Source organism: Osmerus mordax, chromosome 16 (assembly GCF_038355195.1).
Source record: "Osmerus mordax isolate fOsmMor3 chromosome 16, fOsmMor3.pri, whole genome shotgun sequence".
Taxonomy (NCBI): Eukaryota; Metazoa; Chordata; class Actinopteri; order Osmeriformes; family Osmeridae; genus Osmerus; species Osmerus mordax.
In genome coordinates this window covers 1,359,572-1,379,522 of record NC_090065.1, presented here as the reverse complement: position 1 = coordinate 1,379,522, position 19,951 = coordinate 1,359,572, and the positions used below count along the sequence as shown (strand labels likewise).

Below are 19,951 nucleotides of genomic sequence, written 5' to 3'. Positions count from 1 at the left end.
CTGGAGGGAGAACCTAGAGGATGAAGGATAGCTCCCCTGGAACAAAGTTCCTGCTAACATCTCAGTAGGTGATTCCAGAGAAGGCTGCAACAATCCCGTCTGGCCATCAGATGGCGCTCCCCCCTCTCCCCCAGGTGAACCAGTCAGCACGACTTCTCCGCCAAGCACAGAAGAAACATATTTACACACTGATAATGGGTGACAGGTTCTCTGTCTGGGTCTAGACAGACACCCATGCTTGACCATGAAACGAGAGGACTCATTCTGTTTAGAAGGTACTGATAAAGTTGCTGCTATACATTTTTTTAACCGGAAGTTGGGGTCAGGAAGTACTGTTGGTGAGGTTTAGGGGGGGTAGTTAGGAAGGGGGGTAGTTAGGTGGGTGACAGGTTTGAGGGTGTTGGGGTAGTGGAGAGGTGGGGGAAAGTACCACAGGAGGTGAGGTCTGGGGTGAGGGGAGGGTAGGGATGGGTGTTGGGATTGGGTGTAGAGGTGAGGGTAGTAAGGTAGTAGGGAGAGTGAAGGGGTGAGGGCAGTAGGGAGGGTGTAGAGGGGCTGAGGGCAGTAGGGAGGGTGAGGATGTAGGGGTGAGGGCAGTAGGGAGGGGGAGGGTGTAGAGGGGGTGAGGGCAGTAGGGAGGGTGAGGATGTAGGGGTGAGGGCAGTAGAGAGGGGGAGGGTGTAGAGGGGGTGAGGGCAGTAGGGAGGGAGTAGAGGGGGTGAGGGCAGTAGGGAGGGTGTAGAGGGGGTGAGGGCAGTAGGGAGGGTGAGGATGTAGGGGTGAGGGCAGTAGGGAGGAGGAGGGTGTGGAGGGGGTGAGGGCAGTAGGGAGGGTGAGGATGTAGGGGTGAGGGCAGTAGGGAGGGTGAGGATGTAGGGGTGAGGGCAGTAGGGAGGATGTAGGGGTGAGGGCAGTAGGGAGGGTGAGGATGTAGGGGTGAGGGCAGTAGGGAGGATGTAGGGGTGAGGGCAGTAGGGAGGGTGTAGAGAGGGGGAGGGCAGTAGGGAGGGTGTAGAGAGGGGGAGGGCAGTAGGGAGGGTGTAGAGAGGGGGAGGGCAGTAGGGAGGGTGTACAGAGGGGGAGGGCAGCAGGGAGGGTGTAGAGAGGGGGAGGGCAGCAGGGAGGGTGTACAGAGGGGGAGGGCAGCAGGGAGGGTGTAGAGAGGGGGAGGGCAGCAGGGAGGGTGTAGAGAGGGGGAGGGCAGCAGGGAGGGTGTAGAGAGGGGGAGGGCAGCAGGGAGGGTGTAGAGAGGGGGAGGGCAGCAGGGAGGGTGTAGAGAGGGGTCTACTCCTGAGCCTCTTTGCCCGTCATCTTGTAGATCTCTGTGGGTCCGTCCACATGTGTGATGGTGGTGGTCAGCTGGATGTCCTCTCCACTGTTAGCTCCTCCACCCCCTAGACCAACACCACAACAAACACCATCAACACCACCACCACAACAACAACACCATCAACATCATGAACATCATTAACAGAAGCCAGACTGGAGACATCTGAGCAGACTCTGTTACATTTACATTACACAACATTTCATTCTTCCAAGTGCTTTATTGGCCTGTCAAGAGATGTTTAAAATATTACCAAAGCAAACATACAGTACAGTATACATCCATCCACACACACACACACACACACACACACACATCAGCTCTCTGTCTCAGTGTCTCAGAGCCCAGAATACTGGTGCACATGAAATGCACTTCACTTAAAAAGAGAGAGACAGGAGAGGTGGTAGAGAGAGGGAGATAGAGAAGCAGAGAGAGAGAGAGAGAGAGAGGGGAGAGGTGGTAGAGAGGGAGATAGAGAAGCAGAGAGAGAGAGAGAGAGAGAGAGAGAGAGGGAGGGAGAGAGAGGAGATAGAGAAGCAGAGAGAGAGAGAGGAGAGGTGGTAGAGAGGGAGAGAGAGAAGCAGAGAGAGAGAGAGGGAGGGAGGGAGAGAGAGGAGATAGAGAAGCAGAGAGAGAGGGGAGAGGTGGTAGAGATAAGGAGATAGAGAAGCAGAGAGAGAGAGAGGGGAGAGGTGGTAGAAAGAGGGAGATAGAGAAGCAGAGAGAGAGAGAGAGAGAGAGAGAGGGACGGAGAGAGAGGAGAACGAGTGTACGCTCCTCCTGAGATTCAGCATGACTTCGTTTAGGGAACACTCTTCCAGAACCTCAAACATTGCTGTCTTCCTGATGTCAGGAGATAGATGGCTTTCATTACCCCCCCCCCCCTCCTCCCCCCCCCCCCCCCCTCCCCCATCTCCCTGGAAGGAAGCCTGGTATCCATTAGAAACACCCAGAGAGGCCCTTCTTGTCCCTGGGAACACAAACACACTTTCCTGCTCTCATTGTTAGGCTCTGACTGGATGTCTGAGTGGATGAGAGTGTGTGGTCTGAATGAGACTCAGAACCTGTGTGAGCGTGTGTGTTAGTGTGGTATGTGTGTGTGTGTGTGTGTGTGTGTGTTAGTGCGTTGGTGTGTGTATGTGGTATGTGTGCGTTAGTGTGTGTGTGGTGTGTTAGTGTGTGTGTGGTGTGTTAGTGTGTGTATGTGTGTGTGGTGTGTTAGTGTGTATATGTGTGTGTGGTGTGTTAGTGTGTGTATGTGTGTGTGGTGTGTTAGTGTGTGTATGTGTGTGTGGTGTGTTAGTGTGTGTATGTGTGTGTGGTGTGTGTTAGTGTGTGTGAGTCCCACCTGCAGACGTGTCGTCTCCGTAGCGTTTGTGTGAGGGGGCGTAGAGGAACATGATGGCGAACACATACAGGTTCCACATGCCGTAGATCCCTGTGAAGAAGGCGCTGTTCACCTGCAGCGTGTAGTCTCCCCAGCGCCAGTGGCCCTCATTCACCTGCGCACACACACACACTTAATGCATTTAGTTGAACAACCAATCAGATGTAAAGTAGTGAAAAGTATCTGGGTTCAGATCTACAGCATGACCAGAGGTCTGATAAGAGTGATCTAGAACAACAGTGCACCTGTTCCAGGCAGGGAGCTGTTCAAAAACAGGGTTAAAGCCCTGGTCTAAGAACCCAGAGAGGGCTGTGTTCAGAAACAGGGTTAAAGCCCTGGTCTAAGAACCCAGAGAGGGCTGTGTTCAGAAACAGGGTTAAAGCCCTGGTCTAAGAACCCAGAGAGGGCTGTGTTCAGAAACAGGGTTAAAGCCCTGGTCTAAGAACCCAGAGAGGGCTGTGTTCAGAAACAGGGTTAAAGCCCTGGTCTAAGAACCCAGAGAGGGCTGTGGAGGTACCTGGCTGATGATGAAGAAGATGACCGTCATGGCAGCACAGGTCAGGGTGACCAGCATGAGGAACTTGAACCTGAAGATCAGACCCTGAGAACCAAGACTGGAGTTACTGATGGAGAACCTCACAGAGAGAGAGAGACACAGAGAGGGAGAGACACAGAGAGAGACACACAGAGAAAGAGAGACAGACAGAGAGACAGACAGAGAGACACACAGAGAAAGAGAGAAACAGAGAGAGAGAGACACAGAGAGAGAGACCCAGAGAGAGAGAGACCCAGAGAGAGAGAGAGAGAGAGAGACCCAGAGAGAGAGACCCAGAGAGAGACACAGAGAGAGAGAGAGAGAGAGAGAGAGAGAGAGAGAGAGAGAGACACAGAGAGAGACAGAGAGAGAGAGAGAAAGACACAGAGAGAGACAGAGAGAGAGACAGAGAGAGACACAGAGAGAGAAAGACACAGAGAGAGAGAGACACAGAGAGAGAGACACAGAGAGAGAGACACAGAGAGAGAGACACAGAGAGAGAGAGAGAGAGAGAGAGAGAGAGAGAGAGAGAGAGAGAGAGAGAGACACAGAGAGAGAGAGAGAGAGAGAGAGAGAGAGAGAGAGACACAGAGAGAGAGAGACACAGAGAGAGAGAGACACAGAGAGAGAGAGACACACAGAGAGAGAGACACAGAGAGAGAGACAGACCACAGCACCAGACATCCTCCCTCCCCACCTCGTAGTGTAGCCTCCTGGCCTTGGACATTGCCGGCAGGGAGGATCTCTTGCCACTGATGTTTCGGAACACCTGGAACACCATGAAGCACAGGAACAGGAAGTACAGGCAGGCGCAGATCCCGGCCACCACGATGAATGCCATCTGACACGCCGTCAAGGACTCTGCCCAGGTCAGGGGTCGGGGGGGTCAAGGGTCAGGGGGGCCTGGGCGCCCCACAGGCCCAGGTAGACTAGCAACACGACACATCATCATCATCATGATAATGTTTGACAAGGCTTTAAACAATCTAAAGAATAAGATTCCAGATCAGGACCAAATCTGCTGGCTTTAGTAGGGAGGACCAGAGCTGTAGCAGCACTATGACATCACACAGGAAGTGGGGTAGTCACTAGCAGACCCGCCCCTCTACCAGACTGAACACAGCACACAGACAGGAAACAGGAAGTCGGAGATTGGGAGGATACGGCCAGCTCTGTCCCCACGTCTGACGCCCAGATACTGTAGAAGGGGTTCTTCAGCTGCACACCCCTGAGGAGACACACACACACAGTTCCAGCGAGAGAAGTCGGCACATGGAAAGAGGGTCATATAACAATGAAAGAAGGAAAAGTAGGGAGAAGGAGGGGAGAGAGGGTTAGAGGCGAAGGAGTGTTGGAGGGGTGGACAGAGGGCAGAGGGTTGGACAGGCTCACCTCTCACACATGTCGAAGATGAAGAGACAGAATGAGCCGAACACGATTGGTCCCACCTGCTTCCAGTAGAGAGAGAAACGGTTCCTCTCCGTCTGATCCTGAGACATCAAAACAGCATCACTCACAGGAAGGCTCGCAGGAACACCCTCCCCTTCTCTGCCACCCCCCCTATCTCTTGCCCCCGCCCCCCCCCCCCCCCTGGGTCAGAGAGAGGGTCAGGGGTCGTACCATGAGGTGCTCTCCACAGAAGATGATCCAGAAGGACAGCAGCATGGCGTAGAAGATTCCCTGGCGGATGTCTCCGAACAGCAGCATCCAAGTCCAGTTGAAGCCCACGGAGAACCACTCCACCGGGAGGTTGATGAACGTCATGGAAATGCCCAGAGCAAAGATCACCCTGGAGGGGAGAGAGACAGACAGAGAGAGAGAGACAGAGAGACCCAGAGAGAGACACAGACAGACAGAGAGACAGAGAGAGAGACAGAGAGAGAAGAAAGGAGGGGGGATAGGTAAACAGAAGAGGCATTCAAACATTTTTGTCTGTGGATCATTCGTAGGTTGCTTCTCCCCTCCCTGTATTTGGCTTAGAGGCACACACACCTCTGGAGAAAACAGGCTTGTGTGTGTGTGTGTGTGCTGCCTGCAGGACCAAACATGCCAGGACACGATTGAATAGGATGGAAGAGGGGTGTGTGTGAGAGTCTAGGCTAGACATGGTTCCAAAAACACGAGTCGTATTCCAGATGTCTTTGTGTAGAGAACCGTTCCAGTGTGTTCTGTGTTCTACGGAGAGAACCCACTGACCACATGGAACTGCTACTCACAGAATGTTCCCCCTGCAACATGGGGGCGGGCTGTGTGTGTGTTTGGACGGCACCATTTAAACTAAACAAGCTGTTCATCTTGCACAAGAACGTCAGAAGACCCAGGGAACACATCTTTGGGTCTGCATCTAAACCCCTATTAGAACCGGGAATTAGAACCAGGCATCAGGTTCTGCCAGTCCATTAGTTTGGCTCACAAACAGCCCCAGTTTAGAACCCCAACACCTACAAATTCTGCCTCCATCTCTCTCTCTCTCCCCCTCCCCAGCTTCTTACCCTTTGGCCTCTCCCCCTCTCCCCCTCCCTCCCACCACCCCCCCCCCCCCCCCCCTCCCCAGTCTGACACCAGCTCCTGACAGGCTTTTACAGCTTGATGAAAAAATCATCTTCTGTCCACAAATAGCCCACTTCCTGTTAGCTTCCTGGTCACCTGGGAACAAGAGAGAGAGAGATAGAGAGGGGGGGGGGGGGGATAGAGAGTATGGGAGAGAGATGAGGGAGGAAGGGGTAGAGAGGGGGAAGAGAGAGAAACAGACAGACATGCAGGCCAGCAGACAGACAGGCAAACAGAGACAGACATGCAGGCCAGCAGACAGACAGACAGGCAAACAGACAGACATGCAGGCCAGCAGACAGACAGGCAAACAGAGACAGACAGCTCAGCTCTGAAGGAAGTGTTGAGAGTCTGACCTACATCCACACCTCATACATAGTTGATGTTACAACACACACATATGCCGCCGCTGAGAGTCTGTGTGTGTGTGTGTGTGTGTGTGTGTGTGTCTGTGAGAGAGTGAGAGAGACAGTGTGTGTGTGTCTGTGAGAGAGTGAGAGAGACAGGCGCAGATCTTGAGATTCCACAGCTTATGAGGATGGTAGGGAACTAAAGAAAATGATGATATTACTGATGAAGAAGATAACAGTGGTGATAATGAAGAGTCCTCACTTCTCCAGCAGGACGGGGGGGCGGGTCATGAGGACGATCCGTCTCCAGTACCAGATCATGATGATGAGGATGGTGGGGGTGAGGAAGGTCTTCATGGCGAACCACACCTTGGTGAAGCCCCCGTTCTGATGGATGCCCTGCAGACACACACACACAACACACGTTTACACACACACACTGCTCTCACACACACACACAGCTCTCACACACACACACAGCTCTCACACACACACACACAGCTCACACACACACACACAGCTCTCACACACACACACAGCTCTCACACACACACACACAGCTCACACACACACACACAGCTCACACACACACACAGCTCTCTCACACACAACACACATTTACACACACACACAGCTCTCACACACACACACAGCTCTCACACACACACAGCTCTCACACACACACAGCTCTCACACACACACACACAGCTCTCACACACACACAGCTCTCTCACACACACACAGCTCTCTCACACACACACAGCTCTCACACACACACACACAGCTCTCTCACACACACACAGCTCTCTCACACACACACACAGCTCTCACACACACACACAGCTCTCACACACACACACAGCTCTCACACACACACACAGCTCTCTCACACACACACAGCTCTCACACACACACACAGCTCTCACACACACACACAGCTCTCACACACACACACAGCTCTCACACACACACACACAGCTCTCACACACACACACAGCTCTCACACACACACACAGCTCTCACACACACACACAGCTCTCACACACACACACAGCTCTCTCACACACACACAGCTCTCACACACACACACAGCTCTCACACACACACACAGCTCTCACACACACACACTGCTCTCACACACACACACACACACTGCTCTCACACACACACACACACTGCTCTCACACACACACACTGCTCTCACACACACACACAGCTCTCACACACACACACAGCTCTCTCACACACACACAGCTCTCACACACACACACACAGCTCTCACACACACACACACACAGCTCTCACACACACACACAGCTCTCACACACACACACAGCTCTCACACACACACACAGCTCTCACACACACACACACAGCTCTCACACACACACACACAGCTCTCACACACACACAGCTCTCTCACACACACACACTGCTCTCACACACACACACAGCTCTCACACACACACACTGCTCTCACACACACACACAGCTCTCTCACACACACACAGCTCTCACACACACACACAGCTCTCTCACACACACACAGCTCTCACACACACACACAGCTCTCTCACACACACACTGCTCTCACACACACACACTGCTCTCACACACACACACTGCTCTCACACACACACACAGCTCTCTCACACACACACACAGCTCTCTCACACACACACACAGCTCTCTCACACACACACAGCTCTCACACACACACACAGCTCTCACACACACACACAGCTCTCACACACACACACAGCTCTCTCACACACACACAGCTCTCACACACACACACAGCTCTCTCACACACACACACACTGCTCTCACACACACACAGCGCTCGTACCACCAGTCTGATGTCCTTGATTTCTCCGATGCCCACGTTGATCTTCTTGCGTTCGCTGACAGGCAGCCGGATGTTGAGCAGGTAGAACTTGTGGGCCACGCTGCCCACCTCCATGAAGGGCAGCAGGGCACACTCATAGTACCGGCCCTCATTCTCATAGGTCTGGAGGGAGGGTACACATTTACATTTACATTTAGCAGACGCTCTTATCCAGAGCGACTTACAGTAAGTACAGGGACATTCCCCCCGAGGCAAGTAGGGTGAAGTGCCTTTCCCTAGGACACAACGTCAGTTGGCATGACCGGGAATCGAACCGGCAACCTTCGGATTACTAGCCCGACTCCCTCACCGCTCAGCCACCTGATTCCCTGTGTGAGTGTGTGTGTATACACACACACACACTCACACACACAAGCATGTGTGTGTGAGTGTGTGTGTATACAGAAGTGTGTGAGTGTTTACAAAAGTGTTTGTGTGTGTATTCAGTGTGTGTGTGTATTCAGAGTGTGCGTGCGTATGTGTGTATACTGAAGTGTGCGTGTACCTTGGAGGTGGTGAAGTTACAGCTGAGTTTCCTCTGCTCTATAGAGTGAGCCATCTCAGTCCACTCAGACAGAGAGTCATCCCTGTAGGCCAGCCCAACGTCGATGGTGGCTATCGCTCCCTCGTCTGCAACACACACCAACACATTTACCAGGTAACACATTTACAGTGTATACAACATGGACAGTGTTGTTATATAAGACATGTTGAGGCTGAATTGAGATCTGATGACAGACAGACCGAGAGAGACACACAGAGAGAGAGAGGGGGAGAGAGACACAGCGAGAGAGACGTCCATCCCTCTCAACACCCCTCTGCTCCTCTCTCTAGAAACTTTTTCTGTAAGGAGAGAAACACAAGAATCTGAGATGAACCCACTGACCTGGAGAGGAGAGAGCCAGGAGGAGAGGGAGGGATATGGATGGAGGGAAGGAGAGGATGGGTTGGTTATTGGCAGTGAATAACTGCTCTCTCTCTCCCCTCCCCCTCTCTCCCTCCACTCCCCTCCCTCCCTCCCCCCCCTCTCCCCTCCTCTCTCTCCCCCGTCCCGGTCAGTGTCCCTGAATGTCAGCTTCACACAAACATTCCACCCCAGCCCTGCGCCGTCACCACGGCGACTAAGCCCTCTCAACAGCTGTGTTATTGCTGGAGCCCAGCCAGGGGTCCTGGGGGGGGGGGGCAACTCCTACCCCGCCCTGCCAGGGGGGTGCCGAGGGGGGCTGGTCTTCCCAGGGACAATCATTCTGGTAGAGAGAGAGACTCCCCTCTCCACCCCCAGCTCTCAGCCTGCATGTCAGGCCTGCTGCTATTCTGCTGTCACATCTGGAGAGGAGGGCTGACTCACTCCCCAGTCTGGCAGGCAGAGAGCAGTAAACATGGCCCCCCTCACCACACACACACACACACACACACACACACACACACACACACACACACACACACACACACACACACACACACACACACACACACACACACACACACACACACACACACACACACACACACACACACACACACACACACACACACACACACACACACACACACACACACACACACACACACACACACACACACACACACACACACACACACACACACACACACACACACACACACACACACACACACACACACACACACACACACACACACACACACACACACACACACACACACACACATACACACACAGCTCTAACAGGGATAGCGAGCTTCACTGAGCATGTTCAGTACCAGACTTGTTCATGAAAGTCTCTAAAGTCTTCTCCCTCTCTCTCTCTCTCCCTCCCTCCCTCCTTCCCTCGCTCTCCCCCTCTCTCTCTCTCTCCCTCCCTTGCTCTCCCTCTCTCCCTCGCTCTCTCTCCCTTTCTCTGCCCTCATCCCTCCCTCTCTTTATTAGACATGGGTATTATCCTTCTAATCCCTTCTTTCACAGCCCAGAGCTGGCAGGGTGTCAAGTCCTGATGCACCCAGCATCTATCTACCCCTTCACACCCCTAGTCCTCCTCTCCTCCCCCTCTCCCTCTCCTTCTCCTCCTCCTCCCCCTCTCCCTCTACTCCTCCTCCCCCTCTCCCTCTCCCTCTCCCTCTCCCTCTCCCTCTCCCTCTCCCTCTCCCTCTCTCCTCTGTGAGCAAGTTGAGACAACCAGTCGAGGATGATGGCACCTGGATGGAACAACAATGAGAGATACAGAAAAAAGAGAAAACGAGACGATAGTACAGACAGAAGCAGAGAGAGAGAGAGAGACCTGCTCTAGACATATTACCCTGGGGGGGCTGGAGACAGCACTGAGAGCTTTCTGAAATTGAGTCCCGTTTTCAGCCCCCCCCCCCCCACACACACACACACACACACACACACACACACACACACGCACACAAACATTAACACACACACCAACCCCCCAGGGCCTGCATGGCTGAGGACTTCCAGCAACTCATCCATCATTGTTAGGCACTCTGTGTGTGTGTGTGTGTGTGTGTGTGTGTGTGTGTGTGTGTGTGTGCAGCAGCCAGAGTAACTGGTAGCGTAGCAGTTCAGATAACACCTGTGATAGTACCTATGCTAATGCTACATCTGCTGTTCATGCTAGGTGCTACACTTTCAGCTATGGTAACGACAATGCTAGCAACAATGCTAGCACCAATGCTAACTGCTACACTCTCTTTTACTGTGCTACTCTAGCTCCTTAGCCGGCAGCGATGCTATGCTATGCTAACTATCCTCCACCTGCAGCTCTGCCAGCCCCCTTGCTAACGCCCACCTCTCACCTATCTGGTTGTACATCTTGAAGGCGATGTCGAACTGCAGGATGACCAGCATGAACTGAAACCAAGGACTCATCTCCTTGTTGGGCAGGGGGATGTGGATGGAGAACACTATGTTGTTGGCCTCGATCTCTTTGGCCATGGCCTCGTCAAAATCCCGGATCTTGTCGCACTGATTGGGGCCCCAGGGCATGAACCACTTGTTGCTCTGGTGGTATTTGGCCGTGTCCACGCACTTGGTGGCCAGGTAGTGGACCGCAGAGGTGGGGCTGGGGGCTGGGGGAGAGGGGAGACAAGGTTAGGTTGTGTTTTTGCTCGTTTTTTTAAACACACAGAGCTAGAGGAGAGAGACCTGGTGGGGGAGAGGAGAGAAGAAGAGATAGATGAAAGGATGGGAGAGGAGGAGAAGAAGATAAAGAGAGAGGAGGAAAGGAGACAAAGAGGCCAGGAGGAGAGGAGAGCGTTCGTTTAGGGAAAGACCCTAAGCAAGCTTGAACACTGGTCTCTCCTCCAGAGATATCAGGTTTTACTGTCAGGGACTAGAGGACAACCTGGGAAATCCCCATCATGCCCATTTCACTGTGTCTGACTAAATACCTCAGACACCTAACCCAGGAGCGCTGGTTGTGTGTGTGTGTGTGTGTGTGTGTGTGTGTGTGTGTGTGTGTGTGTGTGTGTGTGTGTGTGTGTGTGTGTGTGTGTGTGTGTGTGTGTGTGTGTGTGTGTGTGAACCAAACACAGCAAATTAAATTAGACCAGCTATACAGAACCCCTCCCGAGTTAAATTATGAAGTGATTCCTAAAAGCGCACAAACACACACACACACACACACACACAATAGTGGATTCTCTCAGCCAGCTCTTCTCATGCTGTGTTGATGAGACACTGGCAAGTGAGCTTTCTTCTCCATTACCTTGTTGGCCCCTGCCCCCCCCCACACCCCCACCACATCCCCCTCTACCACACACTCTGCTGTACTCACCCCCCCCACACACACACATCCCCCTCTACCACACACTCTGCTGTACTCACCCGCCCCCCCCCCCCACACACACACACACACATCCCCCTCTACCACACACTCTGCTGTACTCACCCCCCCCCCCCCCCATCTCTCTCTGTGCCAGCCTGAGCAGACACAGAGGCACCCAGCCTCATTAAAACCATCTCAGCTGGGGGGGGGACAGGGACAGTCAGACACACACTGAATCATCTACCTAATCTGGGCCTGCCAGGCATACACACACTCGGATATACACACACGACTGCCTATTCCAACTTTCCTGTGTGAGTGGTGGGGTGTGTACAGCATAGTGTGTGTGTGTGTGAGTGTGAGTGTGAGTGTGAGTGTGAGTGTGAGTGTGTGTGTGTGTGTGTGTGTGTGTGTGTGTGTGTGTGTGTGTGTGTGTGTGTGTGTGTGTGTGTGATATCATGCAAATGAACCAGGCACCAGAAGGTGAGGAGGAAGTTTCACAGAGAGGGATAGAGAGAAAGAGAGAGAGGTGCACCTAAGGGCATGGGGAATCCAGAACGAGGGATGAGATGGAGGAGGGGGGGATGGAGGTAGCACATTCTTGTTGGATCAAAGAAAAGTTGTTCATGCAAAGCATATATGCAGGTACTTATCGCCAAGCCGATACGTAATGTATGCAGGTACATATCATCTCCTTTACCAAACTATCATCTTAAAACCAGACTAAATAATTGTTTCCATCGAATAAATCGTAGTCTAAAAACAACTGGTTAACAGACTACAGTTTCACACTAAAAACCTAACTTTACATAAAGCGACGTTGTGAAAAGCGTGTATGGATATTTAAGGAGATGTAGTAACAACGCTAGCTACAAAGTTTCCAGCAAGTTTAACAAAAGTCGCCATTCTTTGCCACTAATAATTTGCAGCTGGTTTTTAAAACTAGGGTGGGAAAATTTCCGGTCACCGGGGAAGACGGTTTATAAACTGCACAACTTTTTAAGACTGCAGTAATGGTCGGTGTCTACAGTCCCGTAAACTCGATAAATCTAGGCGAACGTGCAGGTCTCGCACGACGCCACAAAACGGTTCAACACGAAAACGAAGAAACCGAGAGAGAAGGAAAAAAAAGGCATGCTTACCGATCAACCCGCCGACCATGAAAGAAAACGCCTGGAACAAAAGCAGTATAACTCCCACGATCACCAACTTTTTGGTGCTCATGTTTTCAATAATTGCCCCGGCCATGTTGATAAGTTGAAGGAAGATCACCACGAGTGAAAGAAACAAAAAGACGAGTCAGTGTGGAAGTCACCGCATCCAGATCCCCAGTTTAGGAATGCTGCTCGCTCTCCGTCTCGCGCTGCTGCGCGTTCTTTGATGTGTCTTTCAACTTGGAAGGACGGGGCGACTCCGGGGGCACGAGCCACTGATCACATGACCGACTAGTATGGAGTGGGTGGAATAAAATGCAATTAAAGGCATAGTTCACCCACATGTTTAAATTAGCCTACATTGTGTTTCATTTTGACAATCTACAAACAATGAGGTGAAACGTCAATCCAATAGCCTATATCGTCTTTTTTATTTTTTACAACCGTTCAATTCCCTCCTGTGACATTATAATACCACCTGAAGCCAACTTCGCTTAAAAACCCTGTATAAAAAAAACACCATATACAAAAATAGGTCTAACTACGCTAATAAAAATCAAGTTCGTCCAGGTGTAGGGTTAGAGGTCGTGAAGGGAATCTTGGACTCTTGCTTATCTCCAGGTGCGTGTTCACAATCTGCAGCTGGACTGTGGTCCAAGTTTCTCATAGTACCTGGCGATAAGAAAATATCTTCCGATCTCTATGTAGGCTATTCAACCATAATACAATGGCGTCCTCTTGTGGTTGGCCATATGTCGATGTTTCAACACCATTTTAATTCTCAAAACATCCGCTAGAGCTCTGACCGTAACGTCTCGATGGTCTCCGCCCGAAACATCGGCTGTTTTCGTCAAAGCCAAGCTGAGCTGAGGGGGAGAGTGAGAGTGAGTGGTGAAAAACACAGAAAGCTAGCTCTACAGAAAACAAAAAGTAAACGATAGGCTACTCGCCACAACGAACAGCGAGAAAGTAAAAGCGCCTGAACTCGGCAGAGCTGGAGACCGACGTTTTTTTTAACTGGCTTCTGTTTTATCTTACAGCAAGTTGTGTCAGCGGACAGACGAGCTAGCTCCCCTCCCAGCTTGTTGACGGATACAGTAACGTTACCGTACAGTCGGCGAAACGGGGAGACCAGCTGAACATTGCCCGGACAGGTAGGAGTGGCATTTCGGTCACGGATGTTGTCCACTACGAAGATAGGCTCATCGTGAAATAATGTGTCTGATGTGTCAGAGAGGTTACATTGTATTAAACTGTAGGCTAATCTATTCCATTCTACACCGTTGGCGTTTGTAAATGACGGTCGTTTATTGGTTTCATAAACATAAACACAAGGTTTGGCACCGCGACACCTTGCCCAGACAAGCTGCCTCGACAAGGTGTCGCTTATCCTATCGCGGTAGTTAAAACAGCATTCAGTGCAACAGGTGATAAGTTCACTGTGAAAGTTCAATACCTCGCACAGAAGTACTGTACGGCTTCTTTTGCACGTTATTTTCTCCTCATGTTCGCCTGGGGATGTGGTTATATGTATGTCGAAATGTAGGCCGCTTGGCACGTTTCTTTTTTTTCTTTTTTTTGGGGGGGGGGGGGGGGGGTTTGCGAAATATCAATTGTCATTTGTGTTAATTTTAAATTGGAATGATATTTTTTTTAATGGTGACAGCCCTTGTTCGACCTGTAAACTCTCCTACCTCTGACTGTTCATCTGTTGCTATGGAGAAGGAATGCAACCCGTAGACGTTTGTCTGCACTTTGGCGGTTGGTCTAAACACACACAAGGTTAAATTAGTTCTAATGAATGACCGTTATGACGGAAGGATAGATTGATGGATGGATAATGGTGGAGAGGGTAGATGGGGAGACAGACAGAGATAGACAATTTGACAGGTAGACAGACAGAAAGACAGCTGGAGAAAGACAGACAGACAGAAAGACAGAGTGTTGTGCTGTGCTGTGCTGGACCACACACAGCACAGACTGGCCATTGACCAAGCTCTGTCATTAGTACCCTGTTCACTGGCAGCCAATCCTGCCATCTGACCCATCTCTCTGAAAGGCTTCCCGACAGCAGCCTGAGTTCTCCTTCCCTCCAGCGGAGCCCTCTGCTAGCACGCCTGCAGAGTGGCCAGGCTGGGGTCGGTGTGGAACTGATCCTTTCATTTAGCAGACACTTTTATTAAAAGCAACACACAGTACAGGGGGGATTTGAACCTGCGACCTCATGTACTGGCCTCGTGTAGGCCTACGTGCCGTGGCCTGTCCCGTTTAGTCCGACCAGCGATTCTGTCGGTGGAGGTGTGGAGGTGTGGAGGTGTGGAGGTGATGGAGGTGTGGAGGTGTGGAGGTGTGGAGGTGATGGAGGTGATGGAGGTGTGGAGGTGATGGAGGTGTGGAGGTGATGGAGGTGTGGAGGTGTGGAGTTGGTTGTTGAATGTCTAGGTTCTAAACTTAGAGGGACAACCGTTGGAAAGGTGTGCTATAGAACCTGTTTCTGGACCCTATAGGGTTCTGTTTGGAACCCTAAATGGTACTTTTTGACCCTCAGAGGGTTATCTGTGGAACACAATCGGCTTTAAAGGTCTGCATGGAACCTATATGATCTATATACCATAAGGGTTGTCTACGTGATATACAGCGACATGCCATAAGTCCCTGTGTGCCTACAGTGAAATGAGCAGTGGTACGAGGGCGAGGGGTCCGGGCGGGCGAGCAGGGCTCGTAGATGGAGAGGGACAGCATGTTTACGGCTTCACACCGGCCGACATACCTGTTACATAGCTCCCTCTTAAGAGTGCCAAGTTATGTCTAGGTAGAGTCTTGTCTTTAGAGCGTAGTCTTGTCTATAGACTATACAGCCTCTCTCTTCACTGCCTCTTCGAAACTTCTCACCTGCTGGAGATCTGTGAACCTGCTCTGAGAAGGTCCCCGTCACTGTCAGGTTCCTGTCTCACTGACAGAACGTTCTAGAAGGATTCCTGTCTCACTGACAGAACGTTCTAGAAGGATTCCTGTCTCACTGACAGAACGTTCTAGAAGGATTCCTGTCTCACTGACAGAACGTTCTAGAAGGATTCCTGTCTCACTGACAGAACGTTCTAGAAGGATTCCTGTCTCACTGACAGAACGTTGTGGAACTGCTCTTTTCTGTCAGAATAGAAAGGAGAATGTAGGAGAACACGCGCACACACACACACACACACACACACACACACACACACACACACACACACACACACTGGTCTCTGGTCTTTCTCTCACTGTCTCTCTTCTCTCTCTCTCTCTCTCTCTCTCTCTCTCTCTCTCTCTCTCTCTCTCTCTCTCTCTCTCTCCCTATTTGTCATCAACTCTCTCTTCCGCTCCTCTTCCAGTTAAACCATGTAGATGATTAACCTCGGGGTGATGAAATCTCTTTTGTCTCTGTCTCTCACACACACACTCACAGACACACATACTTACAGACACACACACACTCTTGCCTGTGTTAGTCACAGGATATAACCCCACGTATACAATCAAAAGCACCCCATCTACTCGGAGTGTGACGTGGGCAGATGTGAGGAACGAGGGGAGTGGGAGAGAGAAGTTGTGACATGCGAAGTATTGGGTAGAAACAGTCAAGTACAGTCATGCACGTTCTGGTGCTGCAGCTAGGCGGACGCCTCGCTCTTCCTGTCCTCCCTGCCAAGCATCTTCTACTCAGGAGAGGGGCTGGGGAGGGAACAGGCAGGTACACGCACACACACACACACATGCAGACGCACACACACACACACACACACACACAGCAGACAGTGACCCAGGCCCAGGAAGGGTCCAGATCTCTGACTGTAATAACTCCGTAATGTAACGTTTGATTCCGTTAACAGATACATTTATCCAAGGTGACATACAGGGAGGGGGATGTTGAACCGGGGATCTCTACTATCAAATGCTCTTACCACTAAGCTACACCCAGGAATGGCCCCAGTGATAGAAGAGTCCTATTTTACAGACCAATAAATACACGCAAACTGTAATACATTGCTAATCTATTTTTTGAAGCCTAATTTCTCCTCAGAATATAATATTTCTAACTTTACTGTCACAAATGGATATTACTTAACTAATGGATATTAAGACACAGGAAATGACACAGAGATAAAAAAAAACATCTTATTTTTGCCCTGCACAGGAAGTGTGTGTGTGTGTGTGTGTGCGCGTCCCAATGATTTGATCAGTTTCTGTTTGACCCAAACATGCATAGTACGCTGTGCAATACAAGGAAGAGTTGTCATGGCAACTATCTCTGATCAGTGAGGTGCATAAGAGGCCACTCTGTAGTTTTGCCGTTTGTGCGTGTGCTTGTCTGTGTGTCTGTTAGATGCACAATCACACACCTTTCATCTACTGTTTCACAATCCCTGTCTAAGAGAAGAGTTGTCAAGAGTAGGTCACTCTCTCTCTGGCTTACTTTATGTCGTTCTACTCAGACAGACAGCTGAAGGCTAATTAGCTAGCAAGCTAGCCGGGTGGCAAGGCTAATCCTGACCAGGTTAGCTAGCTAGCTGGTTGGCTGGGCTGGTTCTTACCATCTCTGGAGGTTAGCTAGCTAGATGAGTGTCTAGGCCTAGACTGATCATCTCAGGTTAGCTAGCTAGCTGAGTGTCTAGGCCTAGATTGATCATCTCAGGTTAGGGATGAGAGGAGAAAGAAGGAGGAGGGAGATGGAGGGGAGGAGGATGGAGGAGGTAGATGGAGGGAGGGAGGAGAGGAGGATGGAGGGATGAGAGGAGAAAGGAGGAGGGATGAGAGGAGAAAGGAGGAGGAGGGAGATGGAGGGATGAGAGGAGAAAGGAGGAGGAGGGAGATGGAGGGAGGAGAGGAGGATGGAGGGAGGAGAGGAGGATGGAGGGAGGGAGGAGAGGAGGATGGAGGGATGAGAGGAGAAAGGAGGAGGAGGGATGAGAGGAGAAAGGAGGAGGAGGGAGATGGAGGGATGAGAGGAGAAAGGAGGAGGAGGGAGATGGAGGGAGGAGAGGAGGATGGAGGAGGTAGATAGAGGGAGGAGGAGAGGAGGATGGAGGAGGTAGATGGAGGGAGGGAGGAGGATGGAGGGATGAGAGGAGAAAGGAAAGATGTGACAGTAGGTTATTTATGGACACATGCAGCCTCTGACTGCATGTTGTCGTGACAACAAGCGTTATTGCAAGATGGGAGCTGTTGTCCCCCCTGTAATGGACGGATATGGACATCCTGGTACACACACACTCACATGCACACACACACACTCATAAACATACACACGTTACACACACATATATACTCACACACACTGACACAAACATAGAGATGAGGTTCTAGAGGCAGTTTTTAGAGGCAGATTCTAGAGGCAGGTTCTAGAGGCAGGTCCTAGAGGCAGGTTCTAGAGGCAGGTGCTAGAGGCAGGTTCTAGAGGCAGGTTCTAGAGGCAGGTCCTAGAGGCAGTTCTAGAGGCAGGTTCTAGAGGCAGGTTCAGGACATGTCTGGCTGGGTTAAAGATGGTGTTTTAATGTTCTAGCTGCAGTCACAGCTTGTCATAACAAGCCAGTGATTACTCCTGAGAGAGCGAGCCAACCATAACATCCCCTTACTGCTGATAGGAAAATCTCCCTCTCCTCCCTCCCCTCCCTCTCTCTCTTCTCTCCTCTCTCTTCTCCTCTCATCCCCTCCTCCCCTCATCCCCCCCTCCTCTCCCCTCTCTCCTCTCCTCTTCTCTCCTCTCCCCTCTCTCTCTCCTCTCCCCTCTTTCCCTCCTCTCCCCTCCTCTCCTCTCCCCTCCTCACTCTGCTATTCTACTTTTTTCAACTCTTCTCTAGCTTTCACTGCTCTACTCATGATGTGCTTGGCAGCGCCCCCTAGTGTTCAGTTGGCACAAACACATGTTGCTGTTATCCAAGCAGGCTGTGGTTACCCCCTTCTGCCACCAGGTGGCGATCACTTACCACAATACTCCCTGTTCCTCCTCACTGTCCACGCTTGACTCCGACTCAAACTTTCCTCTAGCAAACACTCACATCCTGGCTGTGATGGGCAGCATAGCTTAGACAAACACACACACACCTATCTCTGCAGGGCCGTGCGTAAGAGAGGGCTTATTCGCGTGTGGAGATGTTTCCAAACACGTTAATGTATGTCATTTGCGTAGGCTGGGATTCTACAGGCCAGAGTACACAGTACATACAGGTTACTGTGTGCATACAGCCAGATAACACCTACAGTCCTCTCTCTCTCCCCACTCTCCCCCCCCCCCTCTCTCTCTTTCTCTCTCTCTACCCCCCTCTCCCTCCCTCCTTCCTTCCCTCCCTCCCCACCCCCTCTCTCTCTCTCCCTCACACCCTCCCTCCCTCCCCACCCCCTCTCTCTCTCTCCCTCACACCCTCCCTCCCTCCCCACCCACCACAACACAGCCTTGTTTGGTAAGAGAATCAAAGGTTAGGAACACTGTGTGTGCTGGGACGGCTTCCTGGATGCTATAGGGTGTTTGTGTGTGTGTGAGAGTGTGAGAGTGTCAGGGGAGGGGAGGGGTGATATGTTATGTAGTGTAGAAGTAGGGCAGGGTTGTGTTTGGGAAACCGTCTCATAATTGTTGTTATCCTGGAAAACTAACATAATCCTGCCAACTGGTGTCCTGTAACCCTCCCCCTCCTCTCTCCCTCTCCTTCTCTCCCCCTCTCTCCCCTCCCTCTCTTCCCCTCCCCCTCCTCTCTCCCTCTCCTTCTCCCTCTCTTCCCCTCCCCCTCCCTCTCTCACTCTCCTTCTCCCTCTCTCCCTCTCTCTCCCCCTCCCTCTCTACATCTCTCCCCCTCCCTGTGTACATCTCTCGCTACCTCCCGCCCCCCTTTCTCTCTCTCCCCCTCCCTCCTCTCTTTCTCTCTCTCTGTTCGAAAGACTAGCAGGAAGTGGGCTGTGAACCCCATCTGTTACTATGGCAATGGTAGAGAGAGAGGTTTCACCACTAGAGAGGGGGCCACTTAGACCCCCAGGTGT

The 19,951-nt window shown here is 51.5% G+C and overlaps 1 protein-coding gene across 1 annotated transcript; it reads right to left on the bottom strand.

Annotated features, from left to right (window-relative positions):
- Positions 1-1,120: 1,120 nt before the first annotated feature.
- Positions 1,121-13,162, bottom strand: wls (Wnt ligand secretion mediator). The gene is made up of 12 exons (XM_067253958.1): positions 12,932-13,162; positions 10,819-11,091; positions 8,543-8,667; positions 7,999-8,160; positions 6,412-6,548; positions 4,870-5,038; positions 4,642-4,739; positions 4,414-4,477; positions 3,947-4,090; positions 3,232-3,315; positions 2,676-2,829; positions 1,121-1,394 (listed from the first exon to the last, which is right to left on the bottom strand). Exons 1-12 carry the CDS (start codon positions 13,035-13,037, stop codon positions 1,285-1,287), a joined length of 1,626 nt encoding a protein of 541 aa, XP_067110059.1. The 5' UTR covers positions 13,038-13,162; the 3' UTR covers positions 1,121-1,284.
- Between the last annotated feature and the right edge of the window lie 6,789 nt (positions 13,163-19,951).

Bases quoted from the DNA above. Each gene is read 5' to 3' on its own strand.
- wls (XM_067253958.1), bottom strand. From the start codon at position 13,037: ATGGCCGGGGCAATTATTGAAAACATGAGCACCAAAAAGTTGGTGATC. The intron at 6,549-7,998 runs GTACGAGCGCTG...GTGTGTCTGCAG, and splicing joins TCAAGGACATCAGACTGGTG to GGCATCCATCAGAACGGGGG. The intron at 1,395-2,675 runs GTGGGACTCACA...GTGTTGGTCTAG, and splicing joins CGGAGACGACACGTCTGCAG to GGGGTGGAGGAGCTAACAGT.